The sequence below is a fragment of the Salvelinus namaycush genome, chromosome 6 (genome assembly GCF_016432855.1).
Source record: "Salvelinus namaycush isolate Seneca chromosome 6, SaNama_1.0, whole genome shotgun sequence".
NCBI classification, from domain to species: Eukaryota; Metazoa; Chordata; class Actinopteri; order Salmoniformes; family Salmonidae; genus Salvelinus; species Salvelinus namaycush.
In genome coordinates, this window is record NC_052312.1 from 37,416,614 (window position 1) to 37,436,645 (window position 20,032).

General features: G+C 44.7%; 2 gene segments (V, D, J or C); one reads left to right on the forward strand and one right to left on the reverse strand.

Moving 5' to 3' along the window:
• The first annotated feature begins 3,082 nt into the window (after window positions 1-3,082).
• Window positions 3,083-3,627, forward strand: LOC120049370. The segment is given in 2 exon segments: window positions 3,083-3,155; window positions 3,293-3,627. Coding segments are annotated over 2 exon segments (408 nt in total).
• A 14,617-nt stretch (window positions 3,628-18,244) lies between these two features.
• Window positions 18,245-19,775, reverse strand: LOC120049113. The segment is given in 3 exon segments: window positions 18,245-18,822; window positions 19,533-19,642; window positions 19,762-19,775. Coding segments are annotated over 3 exon segments (441 nt in total).
• Between the last annotated feature and the right edge of the window lie 257 nt (window positions 19,776-20,032).

Below are 20,032 nucleotides of genomic sequence, written 5' to 3' on the forward strand. Positions count from 1 at the left end.
TGCGGGTTATTCCACCTCCCCGCATTGGTCGGGCTACGGGGAGCATACAACCAGGTAAGGTTGGGCAGGCTCAGTGCTCAAGGGAGCCAGTACGCCTGCATGGTCCGGTATATCCGGCGCCACCTCCCCGCCCCAGCCCAGTACCACCAGTGCCTACACCACGCACCAGGCTTCCTGTGCGTCTCCAGAGCCCTGTTCCTCCTCCACGCACTAGCCCTATGGTGCGTGTCTTCAGCCCGGTACCACCAGTTCCGGCACCACGCACCAAGCCTCCTGTGCGTCTCCAGAGCCCTGTTCCTCCTCCACGCAGTAGCCCTATGGTGCGTGTCTCCTGCCCATTACCACCAGTGCCTACACCACGCACTAAGCCTCCTGTGCGTCTCCAGAGTCATGTGCGTCCTGTTGCTGCTCCCCGCACTAGCCTGAAGGTGCGTGTCCTTAGCCCGGTACCTCCAGTTCCGGCACCACGCACCAGGCCTACAGTGCGCCTCAGCTGGCCAGAGTCTGCCGTCTGCCAAACGCCGTCTGAGCTGTCCGTCTGCCAAGCGCCGCCTGCGCTGCCCGTCTGTACCGAGCCTTCAGAGCCGTCCGTCTGCCTTGAGCCTTCAAAGCCGCCCGTCTGTATTGAGCATTCAAAGCCGCCCGTCTGTCCTGAGCCTTCAAAGCCGCCCGTCTGTCCTGAGCCTTCAGAGCCGTCCGTCAGTCAGGAGCCGCTAGAGCCGTCCGCCAGACAGGAGCCGCTAGAGCCGTCCGCCAGACAGGAGCCTCTAGAGCCGTCCGCCAGACAGGAGCCGCTAGAGCCGTCCGCCAGACAGGAGCCGCTAGAGCCGTCCGCCAGCCATGAGCAGCCAGAGCCGTCCGCCAGCCATGAGCAGCCAGAGCCGTCCGCCAGCCATGAGCAGCCAGAGCCGTCCGCCAGCCATGAGCAGCCAGAGCCGTCCGCCAGCCATGAGCAGCCAGAGCCGTCCGCCAGCCATGAGCAGCCAGAGCCGTCCGCCAGCCATGAGCAGCCAGAGCCTTCCGCCAGCCATGAGCAGCCAGAGCCTTCCGCCAGCCATGAGCAGCCAGAGCCGTCAGCCAGCCATGAGCAGCCAGAGCCGTCAGCCAGCCATGAGCAGCCAGAGCCGTCAGCCAGCCATGAGCAGCCAGAGCCGTCAGCCAGCCATGAGCAGCCAGAGCCGTCAGCCAGCCATGAGCAGCCAGAGCCGTCAGCCAGCCATGAGCAGCCAGATCCGTCAGCCAGTCCGGAGCTGCCGTCCCTCAGTCCGGAGCTGCCGTCCCTCAGTCCGGAGCTGCCCCTCATTCCGGTGTTGCCCCTTAGTCCGGAGCTTCCCCTCATTCCGGTGTTGCCCCTTAGTCCGGTGCTGCCCCTTAATCCAGTGGGGTTAATTTGGAGGGTGGTCATTGGGAGGAGGCTACAAAAGCGGGGATTGACTATGGTGGGGTGGGGACCACGCCCAGAGCCTGAGCCGCCACCGTGGACAGATGCCCACCCAGACCCTCCCCTAGACTTTTGGTGGTGCGCCCGGAGTTCGCACCTTGAGGGGGGGGTTATGTCACGTTCCTGACCTGTTTTCTCTTGTTTTTGTATGTGTTTAGTTGGTCAGGGCGTGAGTTGGGGTGGGCATTCTATGTTTTGTGTTTCTATGTTGGGTTTAATGTGTTGCCTGATATGGTTCTCAATTAGAGGCAGGTGTTTGACGTTTCCTCTGATTAAGAACCATATTAAGGTAGGATGTTCTCACTGTTTGTTTGTGGGTGATTGTCTTCCGTGTCTGTATATGTTACCACACGGGACTATAGTGTTTGTTTGTAGTCTGTACCTGTTCGTGCGTTCTTCGTGTATATGTAAGTTCTCATGTTTTAGGTCTACGTCGTTTTGTTATTTTGTATTATTCAAGTGTTATTTCGTGTTTCGTCGTTTGTTTATTAAATTCATCATGTCTTCATCTACCGCTGCGTTTTGGTCCGACCCTTACTCCTTCTCCTCATCCGAGGAGGAGGAACCAGACAACCGTGACAGATTTGCTGTGGTTCTGCTTGTCCCAGAATAGAGTAGCACTGTCACCAGATGTTCAGCCTGTCCTCAGGGGGTTGAAGGTAGAGAAAACCCAGGGAAGCTACAGTGTAGACCACACATGGTTAAAAACCATAGCAGAAACAATTGAATAAAATCATATTAGTAAATAAACATTTGAAATAAATAAGTTATGGAAATGTACTGTTCAGCAGTGTGAGTTCTGAGAGCAGATCTTAGGTTCGGTGCCCTTTTAATCAAAATGTGTATGAAATGTGCTGCCTTCATTAGACAGTGATCTCAGGAATCATGAATAAAGTAACTCGTGTGGATATATTTGACAATGACACAGTGTGTAGTAGAGCTGAACAACAATAGAGTCAAACTAGAGCTATGTCTAGAAGACCTTAGATCATAACTGATCATTTAATGTTTCTCCTGACTATTAACTACATGTTGACTCTGTTGAGTAAGTCAAGGAAAACGTTCAACCAATCTGGATTAGAGATGATGTGCAATGATCCAAACCCCTAAAGATGTCCTGTGTTTTTAATAGCTAGAATCCAATCAACATGATTCAAACATATACAATAAAGCCCCTGAACATTACCCAGACATCCTCCCTCACACCACTGTGGTAGTTCCAGAGAGCAGCAGGTGAAGCAGGAGACTGGAGACGTCAGAGCTCTGGAGATCTCCCCTTTGGATCAGAGTCAGTCAGCAGCATCAGTCCACATACAGCCTGCAGTTACTGAGCCTGACCCCTGGAGGGAGACATAGTATCTGCTCTATCTGGTCGAATGACAGTAATAACAATATGCTCCATTTGTCGATGTCTATAATAATAGTCATGTATTAGTCCCCATTCAGCACTTATAACATAAAAAATTATGTGATTACTAAGCTATCATGTTTCTACATCACATCAGTCTCACTGTCCAAGAAGACTATTTACAAGTTGGACTATTTCCATATAGAACACTTTGCATAGCCAGCACATGCTTCAGTGCTCTGGTAGTGTTTATAGCCTTGTGAGTTTAACACTTCATGACAGAACTGTCCTTCATGACAACAGAACCCACAACAACCATGACTTGTATCACCATCTTCATCTGGATTGTTGCCCTCTGTCTCCAAGGTAATATAATTTACAGAAAAGTATCTGGAAAATTGCAATATTAGGCTATATAACCTTATTACAGTTTTAGTGAATATGCTATATGGACAATTGAACAAATAATGTAATGTTAATTCTATATGCCATCTCTGTTTCAGAGTCCAGAGGCCAGGTCACTGTGACTCAGACCCCTGTAGTGAAAGCTGTTTCAGTTGGTCACTCAGTCAGTCTCAGCTGTAAGACCAGCAGTGCTGTATACAGTGACGGCAATGGACACTATCTGCACTGGTATCAACAGAAACCTGGAGGAGCTCCTAAACTCCTAATATACTGGTCTAAAACCCTTCAGTCTGGGACGCCATCTAGATTCAGTGGTAGTGGAACTCATAGTGACTTCACCCTGACCATCAGTGGAGTCCTGGCTGAAGATGCAGGAGATTACTACTGTCAGAGTTGGCACTACATCAATAGTAAATATGTATTCACACAGTGATACAGAGCCGTACAAAAACCTCCCTCAGTCAGACTGCACAGTGACTGTAGTGATACAACTGGGTCCTACTGCAGGTGCTGAGGGGGAAGAGACAGTGACATGAAACACTGATCAGTAGAGGAGGTCAACTTTGAAAACTGTTAGTATCATACAAATCACACGTTTTCCAACGTCGTCATCATCGCCCCTCCTCATCGTCATCATCATCGTCATTATTATCATCATCATCGCTGTAACTTGTTATATTGGTCATGAACTGAAAGTGTATAAGTGTATGTAGTTTTGGACGACAATACCAGTCCAGATGCAGAGTAAGATCTACAGAAGTAAAAAGAAAAGTATCAGCCCCCCAAACCAAATCCCTACATGCACTTCACCACCAGTTATTGATGTGATCATCTAGCATGTATTAACCCTTTTCATGAGCTGTTAGATCTGTGAATGAGACATGATGCTGGGCTCAAACATGACACATTTATGTAGAGACACACTACACACTGTTATCATAAAGTATAATATCCATGTTATCTATCATTAATTACATGGTGGCATATCTGTAATGTCTCCCTCCCTGAATCCACCATAGCGGTTAAAACCAGTCGACCCCCTCACTTCTGGCCCAGTCCAGGGTATTTCAGGCAGTAAAACTGTTCAACTGCTAGACTGGTAGCTGTGGGAGTAAAACTAAGATTTACATAGACAGGGCTGGTTGGTTCTGCTTGTCCCAGAATAGAGCAGAACTGTCACCAGATGTTCACCCTGTCCTCAGGGTTTGGAGGTAGAGAAGACCGGGGGAAATATAATGGAGTGTAGAATACACATTGCTATAAACCATAGCAAAAACATCTAATTTAATAAAGTCATATTAGGAATTAAACATGATAAACACATATGTTATGGAAAGTAACTGTTTAGCTGTGTGAGTTCTGTGAGCAGATCTTAGAGGTTTATTTTTTATTATTGCTACACAAAGTTGGTGGTATGTGAACAATTCTCTCACTTTGTTGACTCTGCCCTCTACCAATGTGTCCACAGAAAAGTCTAAAAAGATAGAGCCTGAAAGTCTTTATTCTGGAGAAGTTGATAACATCTCATGATGTTGTTCAATATATTACTTATTTTTTTTGTAATTGTATTTTTATTGGAATTTCACAATTTTCTCCCATATTAAGAGATACAGTAACAAAGAAAAAATAGGAATAACAAAGAAACAAAATAAGGGACAGAAGTTAAACACAAAAGCTCAGTTTAAATAAACAAATTAGGTCCAACACATGACACGTACAGTGTAATCCTCTAAACAACCACCATTCTAAGTAAATCCTTGCAGCACAATAGCTGATAAATCAGGTTCTAGGTAATTTAAATAAAGGTTCCCACACTTTGTAGAATTAATGTACATGTCAGATATTCTGATACATTTTTTTTGTGAGAGAATACAAAAACAGACTTGTTTTTCAGCACCAGTTTTGTGCCACTTCCAAAAGTCTACCACAAGGATTAATTCTGGTGAAGTCCTTCACATAAGAGTGAGCACCTTCACTCACAGAGCGCTCTCTGTACCACCCTAATAGTACTGAAATACTAGTATAATACAATAGGGACTGATAGTACTGAAGTACTAGTATAATACAATATGGACTGATATTACTGAAGTACTAGTATAATACAACAGGGACCGATAGTACTGAAGTACTAGTATAATACAATAGGGACTGATAATACTGAAGTACTCGTATAATACAACAGGGACCGATAGTACTGAAGTACTAGTATAATTGTCATACCCTGATCTGTTTCACCTGTCTTTGTGATTGTCTCCACCCCTCTCCAGGTGTCGCCCATCTTCCCCATTATCCCCAGCGTATTTATCCCGGTGTTTTATGTTTGGCTGTTGCCAGTACGTTTTGTTCGTCAAGCCCACCAGAATTGTTCCCCTTGCTCCTGTCTTTGCTAAAGTTCCTGTTTTCTAGATTTCTCGGTTTTTACCTTTACTGCCTGCCATCCAATACCTTTGCGCCACCTATCTGGATTACTGACCTCTGCCTGCCCTTGACCTGTCCTTTTGCCTGTCCCTGTTCGAAATAATAAACTTTTGTTACTTCGACACTGTCTGCATCTGGGTCTTACTGTCACATCTTCTCCTGTTCCTCCCCTCCGGCATACGACGTCTCCTGAATACTAACCACCGGTCCTAGGATTCAACATTACACACACCTGGCACTCATCATTACGCGGACCTGTTAATTATTATGATTCACACCTGGACATCATTTCCTCCCCTTTATATGTCACTCCCTTATGTTTTCTCACCAGTTGGTATTGTTCTTTTGTTCCGGCGTGTAGCCTTATGTAAATGTCCTGTTACTGGTTTTGTTGTTTTATTAAACGTTTCACCTGCACCTGCTTCCCAACTCACAGCTCTGTTATTACGCTTACCTTTAAACGTGATAATAATACAATAGGGACTGATAGTTCTGAAGAACTAGAATAATACAATAGGGACTGATAGTTCTGAAGTACTAGAATAATACAATAGGGACTGTGTCACGCCCTGACCTGAGATATCTCTGTTTTCTTTATATTTTGGTTAGGTCAGGGTGTGACTAGGGTGGGTACGTTAGTTTTTGTATTGTCTAGGGTTTTTTGTATGTCTATGGTTTTTGTAGGTCTAGGTGATTTGTAATTCTATGGTTGCCTGATATGGTTCCCAATCAGAGGCAGCTGTTTATCGTTGTCTCTGATTGGGGATCATATTTAGGTAGCCATTTTCCCTTTGGTGTTTGTGGGTTCTTGTTCTTGTTCTATGTTTAGTTGCCTGTCTGCACTACTCATATTAGCTTCACGGTTCGTTTTGTTATTTTGTTCGTTTGTTCAGTGTTCATTCTTAAATAAAGAAGAATGTACGCATACCACGCTGTGCCTTGGTCTCTTCCTTACGACGGCCGTGACAGAAGAACCCACCACAAAAGGACCAAGCAGCGTGTTCAGGAGGAATGGACATGGGAAGAGATTCTGGATGGAGCAGGACCCTGGACGCAGGCGGGGGAGTATCGCCTTCCGAAGGAGGAAATAGAGGCAGCGAAAGTGGAACGGCGATATTACGAGGAGAAATACAAACGAGGCAAGCACGAGAGGCAGCCCCAATAAAAAAAAATGGGGGGGGGGGCACATGGAGCAGTCGGCGGAGCCAAGGAGCGAACCAGAGCCAGTCAGGGAGTCGGATGAGGAGTTCGACGCAAGATTCCGGAGAGAGGTGCTAGCATTGAGAGCGCTGCAGAGCGGGCGTGCTGGGGAGCGTGTGACTGGTCAGACACTGTGTTACGCAGTGATGCGCACGGTGTCTCCAGTTTGCATTCATAGCCCGGTGCGATCTATTATAGCTCTTCGCACTTGCCGGGCTTAAGTGAGCATCCAGCCAGGCGCAGTGTGCCAGCTTTACGCTCCAGATCTCCAGTGGGCCTCCACAGTCCAGTACAACCTGTGCCTCCTCTCCGCACTCGCCCTGAGGTGCGTGTCCCCAGCCCGGTACCTCCAGTTCCGGCACCACGCATCAGGCCTCCAGTGCGCTTCCACAGTCCAGTACGTCCTGTGCCTCCTCTCCGCACTCACCCTGAGGTGCGTGTCCCCAGCCCGGTACCACCAGTGCCGGCACCACGCATCAGGCCTCCAGTGTGCTTCCACAGTCCAGTACGGCCTGTGCGTCCTCTCCGCACTCGCCCTGAGGTGCGTGTCCTCAGCCCAGTACCACCAGTTCCAGCACCAGGCATCAGGCTTCCAGTGCGCTTCCACAGTCCAGAGCTTCCGGCGACAGTACCCAGTCCAGAGCTTCCGGCGACAGTCCCCAGTCCAGAGCTTCCGGCGACAGTACCCAGTCCAAAGCTTCCGGCGACAGTACCCAGTCCAGAGCTTCCGGCGACAGTACCCAGTCCAGAGTTTCCGGCGACAGTTCCCAGTCCAGAGCTTCCGGCGACGTTTCACAGTCCGGAACCTCCAACAGCGGGCCACAGTCCGGAACCTCCAACGACGGGCCACAGTCCGGAACCTCCAATGACGGGCCACAGTCCGGAACCTCCAACAACGATCTCCAGTCTGGAGCCTCCAGCAACGATCCCCAGTCCGGAGCCTCCAGCGGCGATCTCCAGTCCGGAGCCTCCAGCGACAATCTCCAGTCCGGAGCCTCCAGCAACGATCCCCAGTCCGGAGCCTCCAGCGACAATCTCCAGTCCGGAGCCTCCAGCGACGGTCCCTAGTCCGGGGTCTCCAGCGACGGTCCCCAGTCCGGGGTCTCCAGAGACGGTCCCCAGTCCGGGGTCTCCAGCGACGGTCCCCAGTCCGGGGTCTCCGGCGACGATCCGCAGTCAAGAGCCTCCGGCGATGATCCACGGTCCGGTTCTACAAAGGCAGAGGGATCAGCGTAAAGAGGAGGGGCTGCGTCCAGAACCAGAGCCGCCACCGAGGGTAGATGCCCACCCGGACCCTCCCCTATAGGTTCAGGTTTGCGGCCGGGAGTCCGCACCTTTGGGAGGGGGATACTGTCACGCCCTGACCTGAGATATCTGTTTTCTTTATATTTTGGTTAGGTCAGGGTGTGACTAGGGTGGGTACATTCGTTTTTGTATTGTCTAGGGGGTTTTGTATGTCTAGGGTTTTTGTAGGTCTAGGTGATTTGTAATTCTATGGTGGCCTGATATGGTTCCCAATCAGAGGGCGAATGCGATAGAGCAGAGCTCGCTCTCACATGAACGCGCATGGTCAGCGCATGTTCAGGTCATGGTAGACCTTACTCAATCCCCTCTCATTCGGCCCCACTTCACAGTAGAAGCATCAGACAAGGTTCTAAAGACTGTTGACATCTAGTGGAAGCCTTAGGAAGTGCAAAATGACCCATATCCCACTGTGTATTTGATAGGCGATGAGTTGAAAACCTACAAACCTCAGATTTCCCACTTCCTGGTTGGATTTTTTCTCAGGTTTTTGCCTGCCATATGAGTTCTGTTATACTCACAGACATCATTCAAACAGTTTTAGAAACTTTAGAGTGTTTTCTATCCAAATTTATGTGTTTAGTCCCAGGGTCCTGAGCTTATTGATGAGCTTTGAGGGCACTATGGTGTTGAAGGATGAGCTGTAGTCAATGAATAGCATTCTCACATAGGTGTTCCCTTTGTCCTGGTGGGAAAGGGCAGTGTGGAGTGCTATAGAGACTACATAATCTGTGGATCTGTTAGAGCGGTGTGCAAATTAGAGTGGGTCTAGGGTTTCTGGGATAATGGTGTTGGTGTGAGCCATGACTAGCCTTTCAAATCACTTCATAGCTATAGAGTGTGCTACGGATTGGTAGTCATTTAGGCAGGTTACCTTAGTGTTCTTGGGCACAGGCACTATGGTGGTCTGCTTAAAACATGTTGGTATTACAGACTAGGACAGGGAGAGGTTGAAAATGTCAGTGAAGACACTTGCCAGTTGGTCAGCGCATGCTCACAGTACACGTCCTGGTAATCCGTCTGGCCCTGCGGCCTTGTGAATGTTGACCTGTTTAAAGGTCTTACTCACATCGGCTGCGGAGAGCGTGATCAGTCTTCCAGAACAGCTGGTGCTCTCATGCATGTTTCAGTGTTATTTGCCTCAAAGCGAGCATAGAAGTTATTTAGCTCATCTGGTAGGCTCGTGTCACTGGGCAGCTCTCGGCTGTGCTTCCCTCTGTAGTCTGTAATGGTTTGCAAGCCCTGCCACATCCGACGAACGTCAGAGCCGGTGTAGTACGATTCGATCTTAGTCCTGTATTGACGCTTTGCCTGTTTGGTAGTTCTCTCGGAGGGCATAGAGGGATTTCTTATAAGCTTCCGGGTTAGAGTCCTGCTCCTTGAAAGCGGCAGCTCTCCCCTTTAGCTCAGTGCGAATGTTGCCTGTAATCCATGGCTTCTGGTTGGGGTATGTACGTACAGTCACAGTGGGGACGATGTCCTCAATGCACTTATTGATGAAGCCAGTGACTTATGTGGTGTACTCCTCAATGCCATCGGAAGAATCCCGGAACATATTCCAGCCTGTGCTTGCAAAACAGTCCTGTAGCTTAGCATCTGCTTTATCTGACCACTTTTTTATGGACCGAGTAACCGGTGCCTCCTGCTTTAATTTTTGCTTGTAAGCAGGAATAAGGAGGATGGAATTATGGTCAGATTTGCCAAATGGAGGGCGAGGGAGAGCTTTGTACACGTCTCTGTGTGTGGAGTAAAGGTAGTCTAGAATGTTTTTCCCTCTGGTTGCACATTTAACTTGCTGATAGAAATGTTTCCCTGCATTTCCCTGAAATAAATATCCCTGCATTAAAGTCCCCGGCCACTAGGAGCGCCGCCTCTGGATGAGCGTTTTCCTGTTTGATTATGGCGGTATACAGCTCATTGAGTGCGGTTTTAGTGCCAGCATCGGTCTGGCACTAAAAAATATATACAGATAAACTCTCTAGGTCTACAGCTTATCATGAGATGCAAAACCTCGAGACTTCCTTCGATATTGTGCACCGGCTGTTGTTTACATATATGCATAGGCCCCCGCCCTGTGTCTTACCAGAAGCTGCTGTTCTGTCCTGCCGTTGGAGTGTACAACCCGCCAGCTGTATGTTCTTAATGTCGTCGTTCTGCCACGATTCGGTGAAACATGTCCATTTGGTAGGATATACGTGCTTTCAGTTTGTACCATTAATTTTCCAGTGATTGAACGTTAGCTAGCAGAACGGCAGATTAGCCACTCGTCACCTGATCCTCACAAGGCACCCTGATCTTTTGCCTCAATCTCAGTTTCCTTCTCCAGCGAATCACGGGGATCTGGGCCTGGTCGGGTGCCTGTAGTATATCCCTCCCGTCCGACTCATTGAAGAAGAACTCTTCGTCCAGTTTGAGGTGAGTAATCGCAGTTCTGATGCCCAGAAGCTCTTTTCGATCATAAGAGACGGTAGCAGCAACATTAAGTACAAAACAAGTCATGAACAACGCGAAAGAAATAACAAAATACCATGGTTAGTTAAGAGCCGATACGATGGCAGCTCTCCCCTCCGGCACCGTCATACATCATGTCTGCAGGTGCTGAGGGGAAAGACAGTGACTTGGAAGACTGATCAGTAGAGGAGGAAAACAGTTAGAAAGTATCATACAAATCACACGTTCTCCAACGTCGTCATCATCATCATTATCATCATCATTATCATCATCATGGTTGTAACTTGTTATATTGGTAGTGAACTGAAAGTGTATATACGAGCTATTTGTAGTTTCGGAAGACAGTACCAGTCCAGATGTAGAGTAAGATCTACAGAAGAAAAAAGAAAAGTGTTGTTAAATCAGCATCAGCTCCCCCCAAACCAAATCCCTACATGCACTTCACCACCAGTTCTTGATGTGATCATCTAGCATGTATTAACCCTTTTCATGAGCTGTTAGATCTGTGAATGACACATGATGCTGGGCTCAAACATGAGACACATTTATGTAGAGACATACACTACACACTATTATCATAAAGTATAATATCTGTTTTATCTGTCATTAATTACATGGTGAATCCACCATAGATGTTAAACCAGTCCACTCCCTCACATCTGGCCCAGTCCAGGGTATTTCACTCAGTGAAACTGGTCAACTGCTAGACTGGTAGCTGTGTGAGTAAAACTGAGATTTACATAGACAGGGCAGGATGGTTCTGCTTGTCCCAGAATAGAGCAGCACTGTCACCATATTGGGAATGAAACAAAAATACATATGTTGTGGAAAGTAATTCCTTAGCAGTGTGAGTTCTGAGAGCAGATCTTAGAGGTTTATTATCTAAAATCACTAATTATTCTCACTGGTATTGGAGCTACATTATAACAGGATCATTCAGTTGTAGAAATGATTGCAGAGTATTTGTTGGATCAGATGCCCTTTTAACTATGTTTGAAAACATGAGAGTAGCAGAAAAGATGCATGACCAAGGGTACTCGAAGACCTCAGAGCAGTGTCGTTGAAAAGTCAAGTCCATGAGATACAACTAGGAATGCAGATACGGTAGGTAGGGGCGTGGATCAGAAAACCCGTCATTATCTGGTGTGACCACACTTTGCCTCATGCAGTGCGACATCTCCTTCACATAGAGTTGATCAGGCTGTTGATTGTGGCCTGTGGAATGTTGTCCCAATCCTCTTCAAATGCTGTGCGAAGTTGCTGGATATTTTTATTTAACCTTTATTTAACTAGGCATGCAGTTAACAGCAAATTCTTATTTAAAATGATGGCCTACCAAGAGGCAAAAGGCCTCCTGCAGGAGCTGGAATTAAAAAGAGAAATATAAGACACAACACACCACGACAAGAGAGACACCACAACACTACATAGAGACCTAAGACAACACAGCATGGCAGCAACACATGACAACAACACGGTAGCAACACATGGCAGCCGCACAACATGGTAGCAGCACAAGCATGGTACAAACATTGTTAGGCACAGTCAACAGCACAAAGAGAAAAAAGGTAGCTACAACAATGTCACACGAAGCAGCCACAAGTGTCAGAAAGAGTGTCCATGATTTAGTCTTTAAATGTAGAGATGGAGATAAAACGGGAACTGGAATACGCTGTTGTACATGTCGATCCAGAGCATCCCAAACATTCTCAATGCGTGACATGTCTAGCGAGTATGCAGGCCATTCCAGAGCTTATGCCTGCCCATACCATCACCCCACTGCCACCATGGGGCACTCCATTACCAAAGTTGACATCAGCAAACTGCTCGCCCACACAATGCCATACACGTGGTCTGCGGTTGTGAGGCTGGTTGGACGTACTGCCAAATTCTCTGAAACGACGTTGAACATTAAATTCTCTGGCAACAGCTCTGGTGGACATTCCTGCAGTCAGCATGCCAGTTGCACGCTCCCTCACAACTTGATACATCTGTGGCATTGTATTGTGTGACAAACTGCACATTTTAGAGTGGCCTTTTATTGTCCCCAGCACAAGGTGCACCTGTATATTAATCATGCTGTTTAGTTATCTTCTTGATATGCCACACCTGTCAGGTAGATGGATTATCTTGGTAAAGGAGAAATGCTCACTAACAGGGATGTAAATAAATTTGTGCACAAAATTTAAGAGAAATTAGCTATTTGTGCATAATTATGGACCATTTCTGGGATCTTTTATTTCAGCTCATGAAACATGGGACCAACACTTTACATGTTGCGTTTATATTTTTGTTCAGTGTACGTACATAAGTAACCCCACGGAAGTCACGGAAGTCAAAATATTAAATCCTAACATTTTAAATCAAAGTTACAAACATTTCAGCCCACCAAAAGTCCTCATATGGTGAAAATTAATCTGATCATTTAGAATGATTAATTGTCATGAGCAGGTTACGGACTGCCGGATCTGTCAATCAGGAACAAGATGTGGGGCTCAGACATTAGAAAAAAGTCCTCCTAATTGCAATCGATCTGTCTTAATCCAATGAATGTGCCACATCATTTTTACACTGATGCCCCAGATGTCCTAAAATAGAGAATGAATTACTTAATGGACCATTTTATTACTATTTTAGAACAATTCTATGAGTTAGGGTAGTAGTTGTCATAGAAAAAATATCAGAAGCCAATCAACCATAGAAGTTCAAATCAGCCCAACCCCTCTCACATCTGTCCCAGTCTAGGGTATTTCAGAGAGTGAAACTGGGTCATCACTACTTAACACAGAAATAGTCATAATTCTGACTAAACCCCACCTTAAATTTAAGACCAAAAAGCTAATTTGTCTTCTAAATTTTGACTTTGTGGCTGTGTTATCAGTTGGAGTTGTGGGAGTGAAACTGAGATTTGCATAGGCAGGGTTGGGTGGTTCTGCTTGTCCCAGAATAGAGGAGCACTGTCACCAGATGTTCAGCCTGTCCTCGGGGGGTTGGAGGTAGAGAACCCAGGGAAGCTACAGTGTAGACCACACATGGTTAAAAACCATAGCAGAAACAATTGATTAAATTCATATTAGTAAATAAACATTTGAAATAAATAAGTTATTGAAATGTACTGTTTAGCAGTGTGAGTTCTGAGAGAAGATCTTAGGTTAGGTGCCCTTTTAATCAAAATGTGTATGAAATGTGCTGCCTTCATTAGACAGTGATCACAGGAATCATGATTAAAGTAGCTTTTGTGGTTATTTTGTGGTTATGTACCCCTAGAAGAAATGCAACACATCAATTATATCAAAACAAATCACTTTGGAAATGACTTCTAAAACTGTATATGAATATAAAAGTTAGATTGCAGAAAGATGTAAAGAAAACATAAACAGCAATATGATATTAAACAGATTACAAGTATAAAGTATACAAGTATGTGTTTAATTTTAGCATTACTTTGTCATACAGATATGTTTTTATGAACGTATCTGATCAGTGTGGTGGCATATTTCTGCTTTACCAAATGAGGAGAGTTACACTTAAACTACATCTTTAATAATAATAAGCTTTGCAATAGCATTTGACTTTCAACAATTCACTATTTCTAATGAACCGTTGAGAAGTACCACCAGAAAAGTACTTTTATAGCCAAGATACACCCCTCTCAACTTACACTGACGAACCACAGATCTTAGGAACAGTTCACAAAGATTAAGATTTGTATGAATGATATCTATAAAACATAGCTGACAGTTACTGCTGTGTCAACAGTTCTCATTGTAAAGACCAGTGTCTGGCCCCCTCACTCCAAAAGGGAACCGTCTCTCCCTGGTACGGCATAGAACAGAACCATTAGCTCATGTTATCTGGAATGCTCTTTAGGTTTTATCACCCCAAAGACATCTTAAATCTCCTCTGTCCGTGTTATCTCATAGAGGCCCATCCTCAGTGGAACACACACACACAATACTCTATTCTGTCGAATGTAACAACTACTATAATGTAATACAAGCATTATAACATAATCTTACAAGCATTATAACATAATCTTGCAATTTTCCACGACATCAGAAAACTCATATTAATAGTATTTGCAGAAGCCAAGCGGTTGGATACAAACATAACGTAGACCATTTATCTTCACATTAATATTGTGGCTATCATAAACTCAATGCAATGATGACTACAATAACAGATACCATACTTATCGTACCAGAATGTTTGAAAGAAGGCTCAGTCAACAGCAATATATGACAATATATAAACTCAGCAAAAAAAGAAACGTCCCTTTTTCAGGACCCTGTCTTTCAAAGATAATTCGTAGAAATCCAAATAACTTCACAGATCTTCATTGTAAAGGGTTTAAACACTGTTTCCCATGCTTGCTCAATGAACCATAAACAATTAATGAACATGCACCTGTGGAACGGTTGTTAAGACACTAGCAGCTTAATTAAGGTCACAGTTATGAAAACTTAGGACACTAAAGAGGCCTTTCTACTGACTGGAAAACACCAAAAGAAATATTCCCAGGGTCCCTGCTCATCTGCGTGAACGTGCCTTCAAGGAGGTTGAGGACTGCTGCAAGGAGGCATGAGGACTGCAGATGTGGCCAGGGCAATAAATTACAATGTCTGTACTGTGAGACGCCTAAGACAGCGCTACAGGGAGACAGGACGGACAGCTGATTGTCCTTGCAGTGGCAGACCACGTGTAACAACACCTGCACAGGATCGGTATATCCGAACATCACATCTGCGGGACAGGTACAAGATGGCAACAACAACTGCCTGAGTTACACCAGGAACGCACAATCCCTCCATCAGTGCTCAGACTGACCGCAATAGGCTGAGAGAGGCTGGACTGAGGGATTGTAGGCATGTTGTAAGGCAGGTCCTCACCAGACATCACCGGCAACAACGTCGCCTCTGGGCACAAATCCACCATCGCTGGACCAGACAGGACTGGCAAAAAGTGCTCTTCACTGATGAGTCGCGGTTTTGTCTCACCAGGGGTGATGGTCGGATTCGCATTCATTGTCGAAGGAATGACCGTTACACCGAGGCCTGTACTCTAGAGCGGGAACAATTTGGAGGTGGAGGGTCCGTCATGGTCTGGGGCGGTGTGTCACAGCATCATCGGACTGAGCTTGTTGTCATTGCAGGCAATCTCAACGCTGTGCATTACAGGGAAGACATCCTCCTCCCTCATGTGGTACCCTTCCTGCAGGCTCATCCTGACATGACCCTCTAGCATGACAATGCCACCAGCCATACTGCTCGTTCTGTGTGTGATTTCCTGCAAGACAGGAATGTCAGTGTTCTGCCATGGCCAGCGAAGAGCCCGGACCTCAATCCCATTGAGCACATCTGGGACCTGTTGGACCGGAGGGTGAGAGCTAGGGCCATTCCCCCCCAGAAATGTCCGGGAACTTGCAGGTGCCTTGATGGAAGAGTGGGGCAACATCTCACAGCAAGAACTGGCAAATCTGGTGCAGTCCAAGAGGAGGAGATGCACTGCAGAACTTAATGCAGCTGGTGGCCACGCCAAATACTGACTGCTACTTTTGATTTTGACCCCCCCCCCCCCCCTTTGTTCAGGGACACATTATTCAATTTCTGTTAGCCACGTGTCTGTGGAACTTGTTCAGTTTATGTCTCAGTTGTTGAATCTTGTTATGTTCATACAAATATTTACACATGTTAAGTTTGCTGAATATAAAATCAGTTGATTTTATTTTACCCTAACCCTAACCCTAACATTAACCCTAACCCTAACATTAACCCTTACCCTAACCCTAACATTAACCCTTACCCTAACCATTTCTTATGTACAGTGCTTTCGGAAAGTATTCAGACCCCTTGACTTTTTCCACATTTTGTTACGTTACAGCCTTATTCTAAAATTTATTAAATGTTTTTTTCCTCATCAATCTACGCACAATACCCCATAATGACAAAGCAAAAACAGTTAAAAAAATAAATAATTTGCTTATGAAAAAAAAAGAAACTGAAATATCATATTTACATAAGTGTTCAGACCCTTTGTTGTAGCACTTTTGGCAGTGATTACAGCCTTGAGTCTTCTGCGTAAGACGCTACAAGTTTGGCACACCTGTATTTGGGTAGTTACTCCCATTCTTCTTTGCAGATCCTCTCAAGCTCTGTCAGGTTGGATGGGGAGCGTCGCTGCACAGCTATTTATTTATTTTTGTATTTATTTTTGCGAAGGTTCACCTTCCAACAGGAAAACGACCCTAAGCACACAGTCAAGACAATGCAAGAGTGGCTTCAGGACAAGTCTCTGAATGTCCTTGAGTGGCACAGCAGCCTGTATTGACCTCGCTTTCTGGATGATAGAGGGTGAACATTTTATAATGATTTGTGTTTTTAATTCATTTTTCAGAATCAAGTGTACAGTACTGTAAATCAGACTACTGCAGTGAAAGCTGTTCTCCCATGACAGACAGTCTCTCTGAACTGTAAAACCAGCAGTAATGTGCATGGAAATAACCTAGCATGGTATCAACAAAAAGCTGGAGGAACTCCTAAACTCATCAGTCTGGGACTCCATCTAAGTTCAGTGGCAGTGGATCTGGGAGTGACATCACACTGACCATCAGTAGAGTCCTGGCTGAAGATGCAGGAGATTACTACTGTCCGAGTTACCACAATCCCAATGTGTTCACACAGTGATAAAGAGCAACAACTTCCCTCAGTCAGACTGCACAGTGACTGTACTGCTACAGCTGGGACGTACCGCAGGTGCTTAAGTTGGCAGAGATCATGACATGGAACACTGATCAGTAGAGGAGATCAACTCTGGCATGTGACAATATGATTAGAAAGCGATCATTCAGATAAAATGTTCTCTGTCGTCATCATCATCCTGATTAAATTACAGATGATTATTGCTATATTGTCATGATACCTAAGTGTAAACATAAAAAGTAACCCCACCGAGTTGCAAAAGTCAAAACATTTGCAAATTAAAATTAGAAACATTTCAGCCCCTACTTCCCCTGTATGAAAGTAAAAAGATGTGGAGCTCAGACATTAGACACATGTCAGTAACTGTCAATGCCTGTCTTTAGTAATACCCATCTTATATGTCATCTATTAAATGGTGGTTTATTCATTGTAAGAATGTCCCCCTCCTTGAATCCACCATAGAGGTTACAGTAAAACTAGTCCACCCACTCACATCTGGCCCAGTCCAGGCAGTGAAAATGAAACTAGACTGGGAACTGTGGGAGTGAAACTGAAATTTACGTAGACAGGGCTGGGTGGTTCTGCTTGTCCTAGAATGGAGCAGCACTGTCACCAGATGCTCATTCAGTCCCCAAGTGGGCAAAATGCACGTATGATCACATTGGTGAGAGTCCAAGATATCGATAACATGTTAGATTACTGTCTTAATAAGTCTAGAAGTCAAGCAGGTCAAAAACATTTCGGAAATATTAACAAAGCGTACAATCTACTACAAGTGGATAGTCCTTCTGTTAATCTATAAACATCGTAGCATCTTGTGTTGCTATGAACTACAATTTGATGATGATCTTGTTTCAAGTGAGAACCTAAATAACTAAGCAATGACATTTAGGTCTGATACGTTTTATGAATCTATTTCTATTTCATTCAACATTTAAGACTAAAATCAAATTACTGACAACAACAAAAAGCTTTGTTCCAAAGAGAAGTCTTTATTTTCGTCTATTAATCAAAGCATCAAAGCAATCATTCCTACAGTATCTAATAGTAATACAACAGAACACATCAAATCTAACACTGATACAACCTCAGTCTACAGAGAGGATTGACACATGAACTCAAGCAAAGCCCCCTGTTAGTCTACATGTCAGCAATCAATAAAACAGAGAACATCTGATCTGAGAACAGAGTCAAAGCAGAGGAACCAGCAGCCTCGCTCCACAGGGGTGTGTGACAGGGGTCCTACCCAGAACAGTCAGCCCTCCTCAAGGTCTTGGTGACCGGAGTCTGGGATATCTGTTGGGCTTCACAGGTCACCTCTCCTGCCTTGGTCCACTCCTGGCCAGTGAGAGTCAGGGTGCTGCTCCAGCTGTACAGACCATCCTTCTCCAGAACCCCGGGACTGGCCTCCTGCTTCTTGCTGGTCCCGTCCACTTTCCAGCTCATGGTCCAGTCTGAGGGGAAGCCCTTGTTGGCCAGACACGTCAGTGTGGCTGTTGTTGTAGTGGACAGCTCCTCACTAGAGGGGGGCAGGACGGTGAGGGTGGGGGAACTGTTACCTGGAACAAACAGAACACATCAACTAAGGAACAACATCAAGTACAGCTACAGTAAGAGATTCTCTTCAGCAAAGGACACAACAAAATAAAGTGAATTAGAAATGCCTTCTAAATATGAATATAAAGTTAGATTGTTGAAAAGATGTGGAGAAAAACCTAAAGTAATATGATGCAAAACAGATTTATGAACCAAACAAGTAGAAAGTGTTTAAATGACTAGAGTTACTAGTCATACAGTGTCAGTTATACATGTTATACAGATATTGTTAAGTAATGGATCTGATCAGGACAGCCTGCTCATATTTATGGTATTTGCAGAATTAGAACGTAAATTCGTTTTTATAAAATATCAAGCATTTTAGATCATGAAGTATGTTACAAAAATAACTGAGACCCTTTGTATTCACACTAACAGTGAAGGCTACCATGAACTCAATGCAACAATAATGACTACTATATCCAATACCATTAAATAGTTATTATACCAGAATTAAGAGTTATATTCTGCAATCATACAAAACAGACATATAAATAAATGCCTACAATTTAACATTTTGATTCAATAAACTGTTGAAAGAAGTCTCAGTCAAAGCAATGTATAGATATTTTTTTTAATCTAAAATCTCAATATTTTTATAGAGACAGAATTTAAGATTAACATACTTAATAAGTGTAATCAGAAAGAAATATCAAGAGAGCTTGTTACTTACTTCCAACATCTAGTCTGGTGCCGCTACCAAAAGTGTACCACAGTGATACAATCCCTATTACTGCTGGTACAAAAACCTCCTGACCATTGGGAAAGCTGCATTTCTGTAGTCTGTGGTTCAAATAATTAACTCCACTATGGTATGAATACTTGCCAAATACTATATTATCTTCTTCATTTTAAATAAATCGTTTTTTGTTTTGTTTTTCCTAACATTTAGCAAAACCTACTTTTTCGTGTACATTTCCTAATTGGTGACGTATGTTAATTCATACAACTAATCTAAAATGTAGACTAATCACTCTTATCACAAAAAAAGTATTACAAATATCCTCAGTATAAAGGCTAAATTGATAGAGAAATTGACTCACAACATCAAAAGGTGAACAAAACAGTTAGTTGTGTTGTTTACTTACTTCCAACATCAAGTCTGGTGCCGCTACCAAAAGTCCACCACAGTGATACAACCCCTATTACTGCTCGTACAAAAACCTCTCTGTG